This window comes from Aptenodytes patagonicus, chromosome 2 (assembly GCF_965638725.1).
Source record: "Aptenodytes patagonicus chromosome 2, bAptPat1.pri.cur, whole genome shotgun sequence".
NCBI lineage: Eukaryota > Metazoa > Chordata > Aves > Sphenisciformes > Spheniscidae > Aptenodytes > Aptenodytes patagonicus.
This window is the reverse complement of record NC_134950.1, coordinates 131977638-132000292: the sequence shown is the minus strand read 5'-3', so window position 1 is coordinate 132000292 and position 22655 is coordinate 131977638. Positions and strand designations below refer to the sequence as shown.

At 38.8% G+C, this 22655-nt stretch overlaps 1 protein-coding gene across 1 annotated transcript in view; it reads left to right on the top strand.

Moving 5' to 3' along the window:
• The window catches only part of PLCL2 (phospholipase C like 2), a 106256-nt gene extending 83823 nt beyond the window's left edge, over positions 1-22433 (top strand). The window contains exons 6-7 of the mRNA XM_076331226.1: positions 12468-12577; positions 21359-22433. Coding sequence (XP_076187341.1) covers positions 12468-12577; positions 21359-21538 — 290 coding nt within the window. The 3' untranslated portion in view covers positions 21539-22433. The remainder of the gene's footprint in view (positions 1-12467; positions 12578-21358) is intronic.
• Positions 22434-22655: the final 222 nt, after the last annotated feature.

Sequence of the window (22655 nt, the reverse complement as noted above, 5' to 3'; positions counted from 1 at the left end):
AGAATTGGATCCTTTACTACATTTTTCATGAGGTTCACTGTTAAACAATCTACGATATTTACCACCATAACATAAACTCCAGCATCACCTGCTACGACTAAAACAGCACTTTCAGGCTCCTGTCAGCCAGTCTCCGTTCTTCTGAAATACCTGCTTTTCCCTGTTTTCTCCTTGTTCCCATTTTTTCTAAGCCAGCTATCAAATTGTTTTAACTCCTTTCTCCACACTTGTCACAACATCATTTTGAAGGTCTATTAGCACAATAGGCTGTCTCCAATAGTTAAGGAAAGGTGTCAATAAAGGGCATATTTTGGGCAATCCTTTTCTTTATATGTCTCTTAACTTTCTTTCTGTATTCAGTCCATCATTTTTACCTTTTTCTTTCCTCTTTTACTCCGTCTGCTCCATTTTTTCTACATTTTGTCTTCCTATTTGTCCTTCTTCCTCAAGCAGCTCCACTAAACATCTCCAAGTGCAGCTCCACAGCAGCTCAGGTTATACTGTTGTTGCGTATACACCCTGGCTCTGTAATCCTGTTCCTCTCCTGTGCCTTGAATATTCTTGAAGCCACATTCTACTATGGGGCAGGGGGAAGTGAAGAATTGCACTTAGATCAACTTAGGTAGCATAGGTGAATAGATGACTGGTCTTTTTTCTTTGTGTTCAAATCTCTTTCTCCATTGGTATTCACACCAGTCATACACCATATTTTTCGTATCTTGTTCCTCGTATGTAGCTCACCGTAATACCTTGGATGATGGGTTTTTTTGGGGGGAATCTGATATATTTTGCACAAGGATGGACGATTCCTAGTATACATCTCCCATACTTCTAGATGTTCTTAATGATCTCACTCGTTGCTCCCAGGGCAAACTCTTAAACTAACACAGACTTTTGTATTGTTTGCCTGAGTTTGCCCCTTCATGTGAAGCCTTTTTTTCCCTACTGTTATGCAGTTCTAGCCCAGTAAAAGGTCAGATCGTATTAATGATGACTATCTAGAGCCACGTGTTCAACTTTCAGCAACCTCAGTGAGCAAAAATGATTGGAAGATTTGGTTATGTACTGGAAATCAGAACAAAGTTGTAAGAAGCTAAAATAGAACTCTTGATTTTAAATAGCCTTTCCCAGTACAGAAATATTTACAAAATTAATCTGTTATATTAGCTCGTAGTTCATATTTCCTAGCAATTACCTTCTACCTGCTAAAATGATTACAGAGGCAAGATTAATTATATCTCTTAAGATATGGAGAACTATACTAGAGTGCACAAATACAGCAGACATTTTATGTGCTAAGATCAGCTCAAAGGCTACACTGTTACCGTAACTACAGTCTAATCCAAAACAGTAGGAAAGAATGAGGAGTCTGTTTATTCCCCCGTGGACTATCTGTATTTACATGTTACAACATAACTAGTACAACAGCGGCTGACTGAGACTAACCAACAGTTCCAACCTATCCATAGACGGGGTTTTAAAAAAAAGCAGAGTTAGTGAAGTCTTATAATCAGTGTGGTCGAAAGACAAATTTTGTAATATGCGTTATTAGCTGAAGCGCTGAAAAGTTGAATAGGCTTTCAGATATACATCCCCCTTCTTCATATTTTAAACAATAGTAACAAACAATAACAATTACATGTTGGGGAAATGGTTCTGGGTTTAACCAATTGTGTTAATCAGGCAATTTGAAAGAAAAAGGTACCTAACTTCAAAGTGATGTTAAAGAAAGGAGAAGTTACATTCCTGTGGAAGTGAAAGAGAGAGTAATTACTGTTGCCAGTGAAACAACATGGGCTTAGCAGGATCTGAAGACTGGGAGAAATTATAATGTGCCATAAATCAATGTCTCTATTAAGTCTGCTTTCTAGCATTCAATAAAATCAGGATCTTTTTTTCTTAGACTTTCATTGGTCTCTCTTGAGGATCAAGGTTGATAAATAAAAGGTCGAAGCAGCAGTCTGTGGAAAAAATCCTCTCCCTCATAGCTCTGTGTTTCTGCCCTTTATTGACAGCATTAATTCATTCTCATACATGGTAGTGGCTTAACTTCACCCACATTCAGAAATGTAGTCCATCTTCATGGAAGACTGTCCTTGTGGATGAAAGTTTTTCTTACATTGGCAGTGAAATACCAAGAGTCTTCTTTTCAGAGCAAATGTTTTCATATGTGAAGTCCTGGTTTTCTGTGTATTTTGTAGGACTGCTGTTTTGGAGATACACAAAAAGTGTTGGTGTGTGGGTTTTATGTGTTTTGTACCTTGATACGCATTTTGTTGACTTTGTTGTCTAGAATGTTAATGTTACATAGGAGCGTTCTTGAAAGTGTTTGAGGAAGGTGGAGCTGGTTACTCAACCCCTGGAAGTAAGGAAGTTTTAATTAAATCAAGGCCAAATGTCACAGATATCCTCTTTGTAACTTCGTAACAGCGTAAGCTTAGTACTGCAACTACTTTGAATCTCTTCTGACAGTGGTTCACAAAGGAGTTGGTGACCATCTTATGTCATAAGCAGTTCCCCAGCATTAAAGAAAGTGTCTTATGTTGAAAACTGAATTATTGTGATTGCATATGGAACTGGATGAGTCTGGATTGGAAGACTAAATACTAATTTAGTCCTTGTGGAGAGGATGGCTTTCGGCAGGCTGTGATGCCATTGTTTGGGATGTTGGGATGAGAAGGTTATCTCAGGCATAGAATTTTTCTTTGCTACTTTTAAAGAATGAAAGGGCAGCAGGCACCAAAATGTATTTTTAACCATCTAAGTAGAGGCAGTACATGGCTCTCTGGGGAACATTTGCACTTACTACAGAGATACTGCACATTGCCAAAGAAGTTGAAATAATTAAAAAATACTGAACAACTAATTTAGTTAATGTATTATGTCGTGAAGTATTAATCTAAATATTTTGAATGCAAATAATTCAGACCTGGAGCTTCTTGAAGCTGAAGCACAGCACGCTCAGAATCTGCAAAGAAATTCTGATTCTCTAGTTATGATGTAAAATGTTGACACTGTCTCCCACAGCATTCTCCTAGAGAAGCTGGCGGCTTATGGCTTAGACAGGTGTACTCTGCGCTGGGTAAAAAACTGGCTGAACAGCCGGGCCCACAGAGTTGTGGTGAATGGAGTTCAATCCAGTTGGCGGCTGGTCACGAGCGGCGTTCCCCAGGGCTCAGTTCTGGGGACGGTCTTGTTCAGTATCTTTACCAATGATCTGGATGAGGGGATTGAGTGCACCCTCAGTAAGTTTGCAGACGACACCAAGTTGGGCGGGAGTGTTGATTTGCTCAAGGGTAGGAAGGCTCTGCAGAGGGACTTGGACAGGCTGGATCAATGGGCCGAGGCCAACTGTATGAGATTCAACAAGGTCAAGTGCTGGGTCCTGCACTTCGGCCACAACAACCCCATGCAGCGCTACAGGCTTGGGGGAGAGTGGCTGGAAAGCTGCCTGGTGGAAAAGGACCTGGGGGTGTTGGTCGACAGCCGGCTGAACATGAGCCGGCAGTGTGCCCAGGCGGCCAAGAAGGCCAATGGCATCCTGGCCTGTATCAGAACTAGTGTGGCCAGCAGGAGTAGGGAAGTGATCGTGCCCCTGTTCTCAGCGCTGGTGAGGCCGCACCTCGAATACTGTGTTCAGTTTTGGGCCCCTCACTACAAGGAGGACATTGAGGTGCTGGAGCGTGTCCAGAGAAGGGCAACGAGGCTGGTGAGGGGTCTGGAGCACAAGTCTTATGAGGAGTGGCTGAGGGAACTGGGGTTGTTTAGCCTGGAGAAAAGGAGGCTGAGGGGAGACCTCATCGCTCTCTACGACTACCTGAAAGGAGGTTGTAGCGAGGTGGGTGTCTGTGTCTTCTCCCAAGTAACTAGCGATAGGACAAGAGGAAATGGCCTCAAGTTGTGCCAGGGGAGGTTTAGATTGGATGTGAGGAAAAATGTCTTTACTGAAAGAGTGGTGAAACATTGGACCAGGCTGCCCAGGGAAGTGGTTGAGTCACCGTCCCTGGAGGTATTTAAAAGACGTGTAGATGCGGTGCTTAGGGACATGGTTTAGTGGGCATGGTGGTGTTGGGTTGACGGTTGGACTCGATGATCTTAGAGGTCTTTTCCAACCTTAATGATTCTATGATTCTATGTTTTGGGTGACTTCAGTGGGAAGCAGGTGCTTGGAAGTATTTGAGGGATCTAATCCTTGTTCCTGTTAAGACTCAGTTTTTGCAGTTAATAGTGATACTTAGATAATACAGAGGTGCTCTAAGTATGAATTTATTAAGGTACATTTTAAATCTTTGTGTGAAAAGTGTTCTGTAAGCAAAATATGTGAGAATTTACAAGTATAGTGACTTCTGTTGCTTCTCTAACATGATTTATTTGATTTTTTGTTGATGTGATCTGGTAGCCAGACTCCTTTCCCAATCACTTTTCTGATAAACTTTGTTTTAAGAGGAAATTGTTTGTGAGGTTGAAATACCTGAATGTTTAAGGAATATGATCTGAAATAAAAATATTAAGAAACATTTAATGCTGTAAGAAAATTAAAGCCCTGCCTTTCAAAGATCTGGCCAAATGTAGCAGTTGTATGTGCATATTAAATAATATATGTGGAAATAAGTACTTACAGCATAAATTCTTTCATAGAATTCTTCCCTTTCCTATATTACCATTTAACCGACACAGTGTAGGAAGAAATCTTTTAATGTATAAAGTGCGTTCCTGGATTTTTTTTCTTGTAAAGAACAAATCTGTGTATGCAAATTATTCACAGAAACTTTGTAAGCAGTCGAGGTGAGTGTACATACTAATTGAGCTGCAATATATGGTAACCTAATCAAGAGCTGTATGGTATTTTCCTTCCATTTTAAAAGTATTTAATGTTTATTTCATTTTTATTACTTATTTATTACTCTTTTGAAAAGTATTTTGTTTGCTTTTAAATCAAAGTGCTCTACCAAGAATGAGATAAAATATATTTGGCTTGACTGAAGTTAAGTGTTTACCTGCAGTATTATCGGTGTGTATTTTATATAGGTATAGACAAACATTGTTTGCTACCCATTTCATATTAGGCCTATGATGTATATACATTTATTGCCAAAGTTTTACCATTGAAAGTTCTTTGTTAAGAGAAGAAACCTATACCAGGAGGAGCCCACCTGCTGTGTAGTCATGTCTCAGCTAGGTTGTAAATCATGCTCTTGGCAAGAAAGCTTTCATTAAAGAAAACAAATGAGTATGTCAAGTAGAAATTTGGCCTTAGAAATACAGCATAGCAAGTGTTGTGCTCACTGTTTTGCTAAGGATTCCTTGAAAATTAGTATCTCAACTCTCTGTGAAAGAAAAGGTGTGAATTTTTTTCCTATAAATTGAGGTTGTATGCCAGGGCTTTGTGATAGTAACTCTTACAAAAACAAACAAATTGCAGAGTTCCAAACAGTCTGAACTCCTGCCTTACACACACGCGCTCTGATTCTCTGTGTTTCAGTCTCTCCACATCTTCATTTTAATAAACATGTAGTTATCATCAGAGTTTTCCAAAAAATATATATGTATGGTACAGTACAAAAGCAAAAATATAAATACATGGAGCTCAGTGACTTAAGGCTACTTGCTTTTTTAGTATATGAGTCTTAAATAGTTTAAAAATAGCAGAATCACTTACGCTGCTTTATATGTCACATTTTAATCAGTATCTTAAGCGTAGTACCTTGGAACTATAGTGAAAGCCCAGTAGTGGGAGGAATTGCTAACCGACTTTCAACAGGTGTCATTTCTAGTTAGTAATTAAGGACAGTGAATTTCATATGAGGTTATTTCATTTTGAAGAAATTAAGAAACTATTTTTTCCAAGCTAAATACAGTTGGAGATTAGTAACTTCTAGTAGTATCTACAATGTTGTTTCTGAAATATATCCCCAAATAAAACTTATTTTCCTGAAGATACAATGTTGGCACTACAAAGCCAACGTATCCAATATGCAGGGCAGCAACAGAAATGCATCTTCCTTGTTCCAGCATTTCAAGCATCAGCAAAAGAATAACATAAATATTATAAGCTCACATGCTTGTAAGTTATGAAAGGTTTTATATCTTCTGAACATATTTGTGACAATTAAGACTGATTAAAAATCCAGGACTATAAAATAAAGCTAAGGTTCTAATCTGGAAGTTATTCTGACAAGTGATAGCTCAGAATTCTTACCAGCCCATCAAGACTGTTGTGTTGTCTTGTATGTTTTGTTTAGGAAAGAGATTTTTGTTATTGAAGTATGTCATAGCAATAAGACACCCCAGTTTCTATACTGTCATATCAGTTCTTGTTTAGTTTATGGATATAAGCATTCCATCAGAATATGCTGAGCATAAATTAATGCAGGTTTGAAGTCTGCCATGTAATATTATATAGAGGATTCATCATGCATCTGCTAGAGGAAACACAGGACTGGAAGGTCCTGAAGTCTACTCCCAGGTACAATTTTTGGAAATTGATCATGTGAAGCTCTATTTTAGAATGAATATAAGTTTTTTATTTGAGTCATTTTCTCCTTTTCAAGGCTGCTTACAGAACCACATCTACAATGGTTATAAATTTTAGATAAATTCCAATTTTATTGATGGATATTCATCCTAATATTGTCCTTTTGCTGAAATGATGATTCTTTGATGTCCAAGGTCTTACCTGACTGATGTGTGTCTAGAGAGCAATTACTCCTCTTTTGGTTTTCTTTTTGCTAGACTAACCACGCAAACTTTTATTAGTGTCCTCACATGATATAGGGTTCCTACTGCATTGATCAACTTTATAGCACTTCTCTTTTCCTCATGCTGTTTGAAGTATTGAAAATGGGTGAAAAAAATTGTACATAAAATTTCAGAAGAGCATCTTGAATGGTAAACTATTCCCAGGAGGGATGAAGAAGTGTTAAAGCCATCTAATATGTTCCAAGGGTGGGAGAGAGGGTCTGAGAGAGAAGGAAAAGCTGAGACAATAACGAAATTTAAACTAAACTAATCAGCATTCACTGGGGAACCAGAAGGTGATTCTGCACTGAGGGGGAAAACTAATTATTAGGAAATACTGAAGAATTGCTTATGAGAATGCTTTAAAAAAAATAAGTCTACTGTAGTGGAAAAGGACGTGCTGTGAAAGCTTTGATTATGATTGGGAAAATTTGTTGGTAGTATTTTGTTCAGTTTTAAAACCTGCTGTTGAATCATGCTATTGCTATTTTGTTACATATATAACAGTGTATTTACATGAATTACAATAGTTGGGATGAATGTTTCACTGAAAAGCTGGCCCTTAACATGGAAGACTTGAATCAGATTATGAAAGATGGAAGTGTTTTTATTTTGCAAGCACTTAGGAAATTGTATGGCTTCTGTCAGCTAGCCCTTACTTACAGTGGAATAGGGGTGACCAGAATTCTTAATGCAGGTTATGCAAACTAAGCGCGCTAACATTCCACAAGCAGAAACTCAGAAGGGCATCAAGTAATGACGTTTGAAGCCTCATCACACGTAAGTGGTAGAGTTACCACAGTTTAACAAGTTCCAGAAGGGTCAAAAGTAGGACCAAGCCAGTCAGCCTCACTTCAATCCCTGGGAAGGTGGTGGAGTAAATCTTCTTGGAAACCATTTCCAAACACATGAAGGACAAGAAGGTGACTGGGGGAAAGTCATCATGGATTTACAAAGGGGAAATCAGGCTTAACCAACCCGACAGCCTTCTACAATGAGGTGACTGGCTTGGAGGAGGGGAGAGCAGTGGATGTTTTTTATTTGGACTTTGCTGAGGCTTTCAACACTGTCTCTCGTAACATCCTCATAGACAAACTAAGGAAGTAGAGGCCAGGTAAGTGGGCAGTGAGGTGGACTGAAAACTAGCTAACCAGCCAGGCTCAAAGCGTTGTGATCAGCAGCATGAAGTCCATCTGGAGGACAGTGACTAGTGGTGTGCCCCAGGGGTTGACCCTGGAGCTGCTACTGTTTAAATATCTTCATTTAATCACCGGGATGATGGGGCAGAGCGCATCCTCAGCAAGCTGACAGAAGACACAAAACTTGGAGGAGGGTGGATATAGCAGATGGTTGTGCTGCTACTCAGAGGGACTTTGGCAAGCTGGAGAAGTGGGCTGACGGGAACCCTATGAAGTTCAGCAAAGGGAAACGCCGAGTCCTGCACCTGGAGAGGAATGACCCCATGCACGCAGCAGTACAGGCTGGAGGCTGACTGGCTGGAAAGCAGCTTCAGAGAAAAGGACCTGGGTGTCCTGGTGGACAGCAAGGTGGACATACCTAAGGAAGTAAGTAACACTCCAAGGAAGTAAGACCGAGGGAGTTGGTCCTTCCACTCTACTCAGCATTGGTGAGGTCACATCTGCAGTGCTGCATACAGGTCTGGACTCCCCAGTAAAAGAGAGACACAGACATATTGGTGAGAGTCCAGCAAGGGCCACAAAGGTGATTCATGAATGGACTGGAGCATTTTTCATATGAGGAGAGGCTGAGAGAGCTGGGACTGTCCAGCCTGGAGCAGAGAAGGCTCAATGGGGATCCCGGGTGGTCAAACACTGGAAGAGGTTGCCCAGAGAGCTTGTGGAGCCTCCATCCTTGGTGATATTCAACAGCCAACTGGACACAGTCCTGGGCAGTCTGCTCTACCTGATCCTGCTTTGAGCAAGGTGGGTGGACTAGATGATCTCCAGATGTGTCTTCCAACTTCAATGATTCTATATAAATAAGAATTTTAGTAAAGTTGTGTGCTGGTTTTGGCTGGGATAGAGTTAATTTTCTTTATAGTAGCTAGTATGGGGCTATGTTTTGGATTTGTGCTGGAAACAGTGTTGATAGTACAGGGATGTTTTAGTTACTGCTGAGCAGTGCTTACACAGAGTCAAGGCCTTTTCTGCTTCTCACCCCACCCCACCAGCGAGTAGGCTGGGGGTGCACAAGAAGTTGGGAGAGGACACAGCTGGGACAGCTGACCCCAACTGACCAGAGGGATATTCCACACCATATGATGCTCAGCTCAGCATATAAAGCTGGGGGAAGAGGAAGGAAGGGGGGGACATTCGGAGTTACGCCGTTTGTCTTCCCAAGTAACCGTTATGCGTGATGGAGCCCTGCTTTCCTGGAGATGGCTGAACACCTGCCTGCCGATGGGAAGCAGTGAATGAATTCCTTGTTTTGCTTTGTTTGCGTGCGTGGCTTTTGCTTTACCTATTAAACTGTCTTTATCTCAACCCACGGGTTTTCTCACTTTTATTCTTCCGATTCTCTTCCCCCATCCCACCGGGAGGGAGTGAGCGAGCGGCTGTGTGGTGCTCAGTTGCCGGCTGGGGTTAAACCATGACAAGTTGACATCTCCAATCAAAAGAAATTTTTAGAACTGAGCTTTCTGGCTCAAGACAACAATCAGTAACCACTTCATTATAGATAAAAACATTTGTGCAATGGGCTCAAATTAAAACCTGGGAAATTCCATCCGAACACAAGAAGAACACACATCCTACATAATCTTCATGATCACTCAGAAACTTGTGGATGATATCCTTTTTAACATCTGCCAGTAAAAATGGAAAACATGAGTAACGTGCTTTTTAGATTAAGCAGGTGGTATATGCAGAAATATATTAACAGTGATAAGTCAGGTTAGTATTAATGACTAATGGACTAATAATTCTAGAAGTAATTAAGCCTCGTAAAAGTAATTTGCTTACTATATCTTAATTTTTACTTGCAAGGAGATAGAAAATTATGTGTATTTATTTAAAAAAAAAAGTTAACATCCAGTTATCTTTCATTAATATCTTAAAGGCACTTTTACATGAGTTTATATGAACATATTTTTCATTTTCTTAATTTAGCTGTAAATGAAAAGCTCTTTCCTCTTTTTTCCTTTTATCTTCTAAGAAGTCAGTTTTGTTTTGGAATTTAACACTTTTGTTGTAACCTCGCCACTATTAATGTATTCAATAGTCAGTTCCAAGACAAAATGCAAGAAAAACAAGCAGGAACATAGAAGGGGAATACCAAGAGAGATGTAGTCAACAGTTAAATGCTGTGCTGCATTCATACTTTAAAATTAAGTTGCCCATATATTGCATAGTGAATATAATTTCTTCCATTCAACAGATGGAAAAACTGAGACTTAGAGGTGAAATAATCCATTTCAATTTATCAGGCAAGCTAGTAACAGAAACAGAAATAAAATTCAAATCTACTTGTCCCTGGTTGTATGTAGGCTTAGAGTAGGATAGCTTTAGTTTAGCATGATAATGGGGAGTTGCCCTATCCAGTCCATAAGAGATGTTGAGGAGAGGGGTGTGATGAGCGCTGTTTAAGCAGAAGGCACCTGTTTGCTGAGGGGTTTACATGTGTGTGCCCTGGTAGGATGATCTGACTTTGTTTCATTTTCTGAAAAAGGGCCCTGAGATGTTGCTGCGAACTACCAGGAATATATAGCTGGAGTGGAGTGGCTTTGGCAGAACAGAAATGTAACGTGGCATGAGCGTAAAGAAGGAAGAGAGTCACCATAGAAGGTAGTCAGTGAACCAGAAAAGAGCTCTTTTAGATAGCAAAATATGTGGTCACCACTGTCCCCGTGTTTGAGATACTAGTGACTTTGTATATGTAAGAATAATGTGAAATCTGCAAAGCACCAATTTCACGTCGATCATGCAGGCCCTCAGCATTATTCTTAATCTCTCTCTGAGTGGCTTCAGTTCAAGGTTATTATCGATCACTAGTGCCCGTGGATTTGAAGGGCAATATTTATAAAGATGGAAATGAGGTACAGAACTCCAAAAGTTTAGCAGTATAGTCTCAGAATTCATGGTACAGATCAGAAAATCTGTATTTTCATGGTGGCTCTAGAAATGTAATGTTGTAAATATGGATCTGTGCATAATCTTTCCATGATCATACTGGGAGTTTATTTTTTTGGATGATGTGAACAGAATATGGATACTTGGAAACAGTGATGGATGAATGAACTTTAATTTCTCACCTGGTTAGAAAACTGTTTTGGGAAAATATAGTGTGAATGGTTTACTTGAGGCTGTACTCTACAGGCAGAGTCAGAGCTATAGAGAAGTGTGTGAAATAAAAATGATACAGTAGTTTAATTCAGGGAAAATATTTGCCATTTATTTTCCTTGTAGTAAAATTTAAAATAGTAAGAAAACTTAAAAAGAACGATCTTGTCTTTAAAATTAATTTATGAATAATTTTTGAAATGTGTATTTATATATATACACAGGAGTAAGGTAAGGGAATGTACAATGAAAACAGTCATATCTCTTTCTTGTAATGAGACATGAGTGTGGGGTAGAGAGATTACGAAGAATAGATACTATAATGTCCTTAAAAATCAGTCTGCTCTTGGATTGACAGCCAATGCAAGTTTGTATGCTTATTCCATGATAATTAATTACGTGTAAATTTTGAAGCACATATACTCACTGGGCAAATAGAAGATCTCAATCAATGTATTTAAAATTATAATTTGTAATTAAGTTACAACTTGGTTTTATGTTCGTAGGTGTAAGTCACAACCACTTGCCAACTTTTGCCCTCAAAATACCCTTTACGTTATTACTGATGGAGATCCTGAGGGCACAATTTAATGTATGACTTCCATAGGAGAGCTGCTGTAATCCGTGTTGGGTTGATGTGTGTACCGGTGCAAGGACATTTAACTTCCCCTGTATGAAGGAAACTGTTTCAAATTTATATAACTTGTAACAGTAGCATGGAAAGCAAATTATTTTTCTTATATCTGTGCAGTGCGCTGGGTTAAAACTAAAGCTCTGATCACTCTACTCAATGTTTAGATCAAGCTAATCTGAATTTTGCCAAAAATTTTTGGTTTGGAGTTTGTCAGATACAGGTTTTGTGGACACAGTAGTTTACATGGGTGTGGTACAATGTCCTTGGCGGTTCGCTTGGCAGTCTTCCGTCACAGTTACTCCTTTTCTCCTCAGGGGTAAGGTGAGAAGGTTATTTTCTGGGCTGGCCCCTGCATATAAGCTGTTAGCTGGACAACTGCGATGTAAATTTAGTGCATAAAAGAGCAAGGCACAAAATAAATTTGTTGAGATAGAGTATTTCATGGATTACTGTTTCCATTCTATAGCAACTCACAAAAAGGTTTTTACATATGGTGCAACAAACTTAGTTGTGCTTAAAGAATATTTTTGTAGAGTAAATATTTGCTTGGCTCCATCTTTGTATGGCAGTGACCCAACAGGTGCTTCAGTAAGGATTTTGGCTTAGAGAGATTTGTGTATATTGGCATGTTGTATAACGTTGCACATTGCTAGATCAGATACATTTGTGCTTGAAGAGTACAATTTCTGAAGCTTTTTCACTGTCCTTTTGCCTTATTAGTTTCAAATCACCATCTCTGTGATCACAAAAATGTATTAAAATAGATACTATATTCCTCCTTCTTTTATTCTCCACAGCAATGGAGTTTCATGAAAACCTGCACAATATAGGAGCAAGAGAAGGCTTAAAAGAAAGAAAACTGCAAAAATCAGTAGAAAGTTTTACGTGGAACATTACAATTTTAAAGGTAATGTGTCTTCCTTTGGTTAGTTACTGTATTTTTCCATTCACAACTGACATTATAATATTCTTACTGGTCATTATTTTGTGTCACAGTTCAACTGGATTTATTCACTTTTATAACCATATTCAGTTTAGCTTATATAACTTGAAAACACAGCAGACTCTCAATGTGAATTTTTCTTATTTTCTGTTGTTGTGCGGGGGTGTTTCATTTAGTTTGTCTGACATTTTCTTACAACCTTTTAACGTTAACAGGATCCACTGTAATCTTCAATACATGGGTGAAACAATGAGTATTGATTTCTGTGAGGTGATTTGGGCTGGGAGGAAGCTATGCCACTGTTTAAACCCTGCTTTGTGATTTGAAGGGGAGCAAGAGTGTTAAGGCTAATGCAGTTACTGAAAAAAGGGAAGCTGTTGCTACTGCGGTCAGTGATGAATGGTGATAAATGATACATACAAATTGTATTAGTAATCCAGACTGGAGTAAGTTGAGTGTGTATGAGCTGGAGATTCTCCTTCCATTTTGTCGAGCGCATTTGCTTACGTTTTGACACAACACTAAGTGATGAAGTATAAAAAAGCTTTCAGCCAGAGACCCTCAGGAAACTAGAATGTGGAACAGTTCAGGTTTCTTGTCACTGGTCTTTCATCTCAGCAGAGTATATAAAAATTTATAGAGGTAGCAAAACTGCCTCCCTTAATTTATTCCCTTGACACTATCCTTCTGGCCCAAATTATTCAAGTTTTGTGTTTACATCCACTAATGAGTTCTTCTCTCCCACTCGTTTAAACTACAAAGTCTGTGTTAATTATAAAGAAAATTATTTTCTCCCACATATTTTTTTATTTTTAGTTCTTATTGAAAATAGAATTCCCTATCACCTCTTCTTACAGTGAACTACTACAGAAAAGCAGTAATACATGTGTATTTCTCCAGCTTTCCATGATGGTTTCAACTGTTAAGCTTTTGACGGTGTTGCTTGGTGCTCCGGTCTGCCTTGTGTTACACTGCACAAGTCCAGTGCAGAGGAGAATCAAAAAGAGGTTAAAATTGCTACAGCGTGTACAGTTAATACATTCTAAAAGTATGTGTGCAGGTTCTGCTTATACGTAAAAGGACCACACTATCACTTTTCCTTTATTAGAACAGAGTTTCCTGAAGACAGTGTATGGGATGTGCCAAGTACCATTCCTGTGCTACGTAGGGCAGAGAGAGGAGGAGAGTCAGTTCAGTGGGTTTGGGCAAATGTCAAGGAAATAAATTCTTATCCCTTCTTTACTTTTCCATCAAAGGTATTGGATATCAGCTTGGATAGGCAAATCTATTTTAATGCTGCCTGAAACAGCAGTACCTTTGCTTCATCTCTGCTTTCCATTCAGAACATAAGGGTTGGTGGCGGGGAGGTTTGCAGTTGATGAGCGACTGAAATGTGAAGTCGTGATTTCTGCGTAAGCCAGGAATCGGAGAACCCGCATGGTAGATCTGGCTCTTCAGAGCACTGAAGGTGTTTGGTGCATATCCTTAGGATTAACGTAATTATGAAGTTAGAATGCCTTCGTTTGAAGAGATTATTGAGAAAATCTCTTCAACATTGACTTGTTTTTTTTCTACTCGAAGATTAAGGTCCTTTCCGTAGGAAGGTACAATTTGTCCCATAATTAATACTTTATCAGGAAAACTGGTGAGACATCTAATCAGCCTGTTGTTGAAACTTTAACAGGAGGTGTTACAGAAAGTTCTGGTGTGTTGTTACATCTTAAAAGTTATTTACAAGTATTGCAGTTCACATAGGCATCTAAGAGTGCTGTTATTCACATTTAGATGTACAGAAAGTTAGAGGTTGTGATTTGTTTGAGGTAACACATTGAGCTTTTTCACTCCAGACTTGTAACTATAGGCTGTAACCGTAAGTTGTCTTGCATTACATAATTAAATAGAAAAAGTTTATCAGTTTCTAAGACACTACTCTTCCTGTCTGGGGAAAAAAGACCTACAATCATAATTTTGATGTAATACTATGTTTTTCCATTTCCATTTTTCCAGTTCTCTAAAAAATATGTGAGGACAGGGATGGAAAGTGAATGCCCACATTTTTTAGAGTAAAAATTGATTGTGAGAGTGACAATCTGAGCCACTTCAAGAAGAATTTCTTTTATTGTTGAATTCCCTGCCTACATCAAATTAACTTCCCTCTTAAACAGCACAAAAATAAAATCCTGTCTATTCAGTGGCCCCAAATTTTGCTGTTCAACAAGCAAGACAGTTGAGCAACCAACACACCGAAGGCAGTGCCATGCTTAAATGGATTTAACTTTTTATTCTTCTTGTAATTAGGAATACTATTTTACATGGTCTCTTGGCTATGATTTAGGAATTGCTGTGTGGCTCTGAGCAGCATTACTAAATAATTCTGCATGAGTGCCATCCTCAGCTCCCTCACAGAGGAATCGCAGAATGCTCACATGGTGTGGCTGATGTATTTTCCAAACCAATTAAGCTGCATTGTACCCTCAAGGTACATATTGATCTTTTTTTTTCAATTGGGACATTTTGACTACAGTTGATGCAATGGAAACTTCGATGAAATAACAAAATTGACAGCTGAATTCTAGGGGAATTCTTTGTTTAGAACATCTGACGTAGCTATTAAATATCTATATGTGTGTGTGTGTGCACACACGCATTACAATTACTATTTTAAAGGATTTTATTTTTCCTAATTTGAAGCCATGTGGCCAAACTTACTATTGGTATAGTATGTTTGAATTCAGCTGAAATATCTCTATTCAATTTGTGTGTGTATATGCACACATTCCCATTCTTGTGCACCCCATATATGCACATACAGATATTTGTTTAACCTCAGAACATCACTTAGAGTAAATTTAGTCTGCTTTAGTGAACTTTGTTGCCTGAGAGATTTAGAGATTGTACAGTATTAGAATATTCCTCTCTTTCAAATAGGCAGTTTGCAATATCATTTGCTTGTAATTTATTTGTTATTACTCTGACTGATAGCACTCATATTTTCTAAATATAGATAATCACATTTCCTGCCAGAAAGAGTACACAGTTGAAGAAAGAAAATCACTTTATGTACTGTTGCAGCAGACTCCTACAAACAACATAATGTAACAATTTACGGACTTTCCTGGCATAGCAAAAATCCTATATAGGCTTAGAATTCGAGATGCTCGTAGGAAGAGCATAACAGCATCTTTAAATTAGTCTTTGCAACAAAGAGCTGTTCTAAACACACAGGGAGAGTTCAATGGAAGTGCTCAGAATGAAGGTGGGACTCCTAACTCCAGCATTTGTTAGATGCTTCTTCTTGGCTATGAATTTTTAGACATGTCACATTAGACAACGTGAATTACTTTCTCTTGAAAGAAATCCCAAGGCATGCAGTTCATGGCATCTGTTATCTTTGTAATGACATTGGTACTGCACCTACATTATTTTTATAAATGTGTTTATAAATGGAACACTCAAGGCACTTACAGGGGTGCAACTTCTTAAATATATATATTTTTTTTAAAAATCATCTGAATTTTGTAGACCAAATCTACAAGTGGATTCAGGCAGCACTGTTGTCACCATGGGGCGTTCGTAAAGCCTCTGATAGCTGCTGCCTAGTCCTGTAGGTACCCAGAAACATCCCAGTTCAATTTAAATATCTAAAACTACTAGTCTCTTGATGTTGCTGGACTGATGGGATTTTGGCTCCTAATTAAACCCATATTTAGAAGTTAAGAAGTTAAGTCCTTTATGTCCGGATTCTGTAAATGCACTCAGAGCATGTCAGCTGGGCATGGAGCACTGCAGCATGTCCCATTGTACCTGGCAGCCACTGCTCAGAGAAACGCTTTGAGAAAGGGATACTGGCTTCTTACTTTTGCTGATACGAGCTTTGGGTCCCAGAACCTGAGCTAAAGCCCAGTCATTACTGATACAGTTTCTTGGGATTTTTTTTGGGGGAAAGGGTGCTTATGCAGTTATTTCAAATGTCATCTGTACAGTTTTACTTTCATGTTCACACACTCACTGAAGAACCTGTTAACCAAAAGTCGTGAGTGAATACATACCAAATTATAAAGGTAGCTGTGCTGAGACATTCCAGTTGATGCTATATCCAATTGACTCTGAAATGATACCTCATTTCATAGGTCTGAGAACTGATAGGAACCATTTTGGTTTTGTTTTTAATTACCTTTCAGGAGCTATGATGTAAAAACACTGCCTCTTAGCCAAAAGCGTCAAAACAAACAGAAGGTTTTTAATGTTGATTTTAAAAAAAACAAAACAGAGTAGTTGACACAGGCATATTGGGACAGAGAGGTATGAAGGATATTGAATTGGGCTTCCACATTAATTCACATCCTTTATCGTTGCCGTTTATTAAAAGCTTATGAATGAATGTCAATTTTGCTCTTTGATGTTCTTTAAGGTCTTTTGCATGTCTGCCTACAAAACAACTTGATGCTTGATTCATTTTCTGAAGCTTGTAAACATCAATATGGGAAATAGGTATTAAAGTTACATAGTGCTCAGTTCTGTTAGTGAATTTTAACCATGGTGAAGGGAAGGGAGCAGCGATTGCCATCTGCTGCTGTGAGGACGGTGATCTTGCAGTGCTCTGCACTTGTGATGTGCAAGGCCTGTATTGGTCCTGTTCCTAGATGGCAATTATCACAAAATGCCTGTTAACCACAGTCCTGGGAGTAAATTTGAGTTTTGTGGTGTGTTTGCTAGACTACGCTAAAGGACTGAATTCATTTACACTTACCTGAGGTGAAAGGCTGACAGAGCCAGCCCTACCATATAGTGAGAAACATTATATGGGTTTGGTTCTGCAACTGCTCCAGATTCCGGCATTGAGTTGTCTCTCTGGACCAGCTTTGTCTCTTTGAATGTAGGGTTTTTTGTACTTCCTCATGATAAATCTGCTTGACTAGGGTTTGAGCTGTTGGTAGGTTTCTTGTATTGGCTTTACAGTATGCACTTTAAGAGCAAGTAGCGTACGGCCATTTGGGGCTGGTAAGAAGGTGAAAGGCCTCCGAGTAGCCCATAGGTGTGAGAGATTCCTGTGTTCCAGCTTGTAGTCAACTGACTGTACTATTAATTTACTTATTAAATTGCCAGCACAGGATCTTATGCAGCTACAGAATGCATAGAATATAAAGAATTGAAACTGAATCTTGAGAGCCCTTGGTCAAGAGACATGTGATACATAACTAGAAGGAAGGTCTTTGAGTTCTTTTAATTGAGTGTGGGGGGGCAATTTTTTCAGATCTGGATGACTTTTTTTACTTTTCTGCCTTTCAGATGCATTGGATTACTGTTCAACAGTGTTCACTGTGACTACAACTTGAATTTTTAAGATGCATACTGCTTTTTTTCCCCAGCGTATGGCTTCATGATGGTACATCAGCAGAGCTAGGCACTTTACATCAGTTGTGCAGACCTCTCTCACTTGAGCTTGTGCCATATTTGGTAGCAGTGGTTGGCTCTTGTTTTGTCTTTGGATCAAGACATGCCAGCAGATAATGACAACACAGTTGGTTTCACAAACATTTTTCTGAGTTCAGTGGCATTCAGAAATCAATTGCTTCATTCCAAGTGTTGGAGAAGAGAGTATCTAATGTACACAGATGCATTTTTCTATTTCACCCTGGTCTAAACTTGATCCCACTTGGCCAAATGTGTTTAGTCTGAACCCCTGTTGTCTGCAATAATCCAGCCCCTTATCACAGATCCTGTCTTGTCTACAAAGTTCATCTTCCCTGATCAGTCTTGTCCAGACACTCCCAGTTCCCTGCTGAAAATCCAGCCATTCCCGCTAACCCCTGGCTTCCTCCTTCCCCTTTCTCCTCCATCCAGTATTCTGTTCCCACTTGGTCCTAATTTTCTCTTCTGGCAGGTTTTCCCATTGCTTTCCAGTTCATATTGCCCCCTCTTCTCCTCCTCTAGAGATCCTTCCCCATGAGTCTTAACTTTAGTTTTCTCATCACCTTATCTGATTTCATTATATTCTGCAGTCTTGTCCCTGCTCTGCATTTTTGTTTGTTTTTCTCTCTCACCAGCTTTTAGTCTCATTACCAAGCTCTCTCACTCTTTTTGAGTTGTTAGTCCTTCTACTTGTCTGTCATTTTCAGGCTTCTTTCAACATGGTGGATTTTGTCAATCCGTTTTCTTTCTGTATTCCAATCCCAAATGTTGCCTCAGTCTTTCCCTTTCTCCACTCACCTGTCTGGTCCAAATTAAGTGTTGCCACACTGTGTTCTTTTTTTTGACTATTTCACAATCTCCTCTTTCAGTAAGATCTAGTCTGTGCTTTGTATAGTACAGTCCAACTTCCCTTTCTGCAGTCCTAGACTTCTTGCCAGGTCAGTCTCGGAGATCGCTCTTGCCCCCTCCTTTTCTCCATCCGCCTCCTCGCCAGAGTCCCTGTCCCAGGCTCTTTCTTCCCCTCCTGCAGTCTGGCTTTTGGACTGCCTGCATTGGCAACCAAATGTTGGTGGTAAGACAACTTGGAGAAGCCATACAGGAAAAACCCAACTTTTTCTTCTAACGCATATTCATTATTGTGTGGGAATGGAATATGCATTGTCTTGCCACATTGCTGGAGCTGTCAAGAGATGAAGAATGATCGAGAATGAAATCCTGCGTGATTGTACTAACCACGTTCAAAATCTGATTTTTGTTTATTAAAAGCTCATAACTTGGATCCACTACTCTGGGTCCCTGAAGTCATTTGAATTACAAGTCCCTACCCCAAGTGGGAGTGGGGAGGGAAGGATGGAAGATTGTTTAAAAAATTCCGACAGCATTTTCCTGTCTTTATTCTCAGAACTGAATGAACCATATGGATGAGGTTAAAGAATAATATTAAACAGTAATAATACTAAAGACTGCCAGTGGCAAAAATCCTACATAGGGAGTATCAGTAGAAATAGTTAAAGTTTGGCAACCATATAAGCAACTGAAAGCAATCTTTTTTAAATGAGAAGTTTGGGGCAACCTTATTAATAGACTATTGCTAGCAGCTCTGCCTATAATAAACAACTTGATTAAAGTTCCAGAACTATATTCTACTAATCCATGTAAAATGGAACTTGGGCTAGAAACAGATGCACTCCAGATATGACTCATCTAGTCTGCTGGAGTGTTTTAAATTAGCTTTTAGTTGTTTGTCAGTTTGGAAAAAAGTATGTGATTTTTAAAAAAAAAGTAGCCCTGGTTTTCTGTAGAAGAAAATATTAATGAGGCTTGTGCTGTGATTAGTGAACTTCTAGATTTTTTCCTGTCTGGTAATCAGAAAAAAACACTTTGGCTATTATAGTCTTGGATGGAGGGACGACGACATTATTTCTTTGAAGAAAGCAATATTTGTTTTCAATTTGTGTGCCTCAAATGCGTAATTCTGCTTACTTCATAGGATAGTATTTATGTTCTGAGTTGCTAAAGAAGAAAAGCTGAAGTATCACACCATGAGCGCACACATGTTTTTGTCTGACTGCTGTTCTGCCTCTCCTCCTTTATTTTTCAAATCAAAAAGTAAAGTTGGATTTCAACCTTATTTGGCAGAGGAGAAGAGGCAACATAGCTGTTACGTCTCTAGAAGAGACATTAGCATCTCTTCAAGAGAAGTGTCTGTCAGGAGCCAAAATTTACACAGGACAGACATGAATACCCCAATTACAGGAAAAGGTGTGGTCAGTGTTCATACCTTTTTAGACATTATAGGAACTGACAGTCTCAAGGAACTACAGTACTTGGGGTTTTTTGTTTGTTTGTTTGTTAGGTTGTGTGTGTGTGTTTTTCTGCCCTTCAGTTGGAAATGACGCTGTTTAAGATACGGTATTTTTGAAGCATCGTTTGCTTTTCTGTAAGTTGTGGGGCAGTTCTCCTTCAGGAGTGCAGACACAGCGCAATCACTTTGGCCCTTGCAGACTTTCTGCACGTGTTTGTGAACTTTCCTGTGTCCACCAGTAAGACACGCGTGCTCACCATGCGCTACAGGCTTGTTCATTCCCTGCATATGGGCAGGGTAGGCAGGTAATGGCTGCAGAAAAGGCAGTCCGTAGTCTGCTAATGAGAGCTGTTGCTGTTAGAGGGCTTCAATCAATACAAAGAGATGGAGTAGCTAATACTGCCAGACAGAGCCAAATCACCTAGGTCTGGGACAGTTTCTCTTACAGCTTTACTTAAAACTTAATTGCTATGAAGAGAAAGAGTGCAAATAAAGGAGGATAGCGATAGCGCTGAACTGCAAACAATCCTGTGAAGTCTTTGTCATCACTGTCCTTTTTACATGTTGCTTGCCAACCTGTGTTTTCATATTTCACGCTTTGACAAACATTGGTCCTTTACCATGCTACTATTGAATGAATCACATTGCTAGGAAAAAAAATCTCAAAGAAACAAAACCCAAAACAGCTTAACTGCTCCCTGAAGTATTAAAATCAGCCTTCACAATTTTCTCTATGCAGAAATGTTTATAGTCCTATGGATTAAAAACACAGCACAGATTACTTTCCTGAAAGCTGTTAGGTAGAAATGATCCTTATCCCTTTGTTTATGCAACTGGTTGGCTCGAGAAAGCAAAGAGCTTGGTTCTTACTAACTTGAAGTAATCCAATTTTGAGATTTTTTTTTTGCGGGGGGTGTTGGTTTTTTTGAGCAGGGCAACTGTACCATTAATCTGAAACAAACAAGGGGGGGAAAAAAAAGAGAATCCTGTTATCAATTGTGTATGCTAACTGCATTTTTTTCTTACAGGGACAAGCTGATCTTCTCAAATATGCTAAAAATGAAGCACTGGAGAATCTGAAACAAATCCATTATGCCACTCTTTCATGCGGACTCAATAAGCCAGGCACTGAAAACGCAGAAATCTCAAAGCCCCGTCGAAGTCTGGAGGTCATACCTGAAAAGGCAGGTGATGAAAACGGAGAATGAGAGAACGCTCTTCTCGTAATTATGGAGTTTATAACTCTGTGACCAATTGTAGCTGCATAGGACATTTGCTTTGCACTTACTGTTGGAAAATATTTGGAATTTTTAAAGCACAACTGGAGAAGCTAATTACAATCTATTGAAACTGTGAATGTATGTAGCAACTCTGCTTGTGAAGGCAATGATATTGTGTAACATGGAAATTACATTATTGGCCAAAATACAGTATATATGTAAAAGATACTGTAATTCAGTAATAGCGTGCTGAAAAATTCACTATAGTGCCATAGGGAAATGAAAATTTTTTAAATGAGCTGTAACTAGAGGGAAATCAGTTGAGAGAATTTGACAAGATGCCTTGATTTTCAAACAAATTAGATGCACAGGTCCTTTATTTCTTTGCACAATTCGTTAATTGTGCCAGTGAGGTGAATTATTCTTTTGAAAATCAGGTCCAAAAAAGTAGAATCCACATGTTTCACACTATACGTAATTCAGCCGCTCAGATATTTGGATTTGAAGTGGTATTGATTTTATTGTTGAGCCATAAATTAAAATGAGAATGTAATTAGACAGTGATCGCTGACTTCAGTGCACTATAGGAGAGCCATTATATAAAAGGAAAATGTGCAATCAATCGATAGCCTGTGTCAGAAGAAGATACATACCTATTTTGCCTAAGATCTTCTGCAAATGTGTGTAGATAATGTGACCAAACTGCAAGCAAAATGTTGTAAATAGTTTTTCATTTTGTGAAGTGAAGTGCTCATATTAAAAAGTTTTATGAGATTGCTCCCAAACAAGTAAAGCTTTTAACTAAATTTTAACTTTTTTATTTTTCAAGTATTTTCTTCCTTACAGAATAGGCGATATCTCAATAAGCAGGTTTGTCAAAAAAAAAAAAAAAAAAAAAAAAAAAAAAAATTGCTGTTCTGGTTCTGTTTTGGTTTTCTGACAACATTAGGTAAAGGTATTGTAGCTGATATGCTCATTGTAAATTGACTATACCAACCTAGAGTGTTCTCTTACTGTTTCTGATTTAACAATAAAGTGGACTATATAATTACAGAAGCTAATAAATTTGAAGAAAAACAAGCAAAATCCTACAGAGATCAAAATG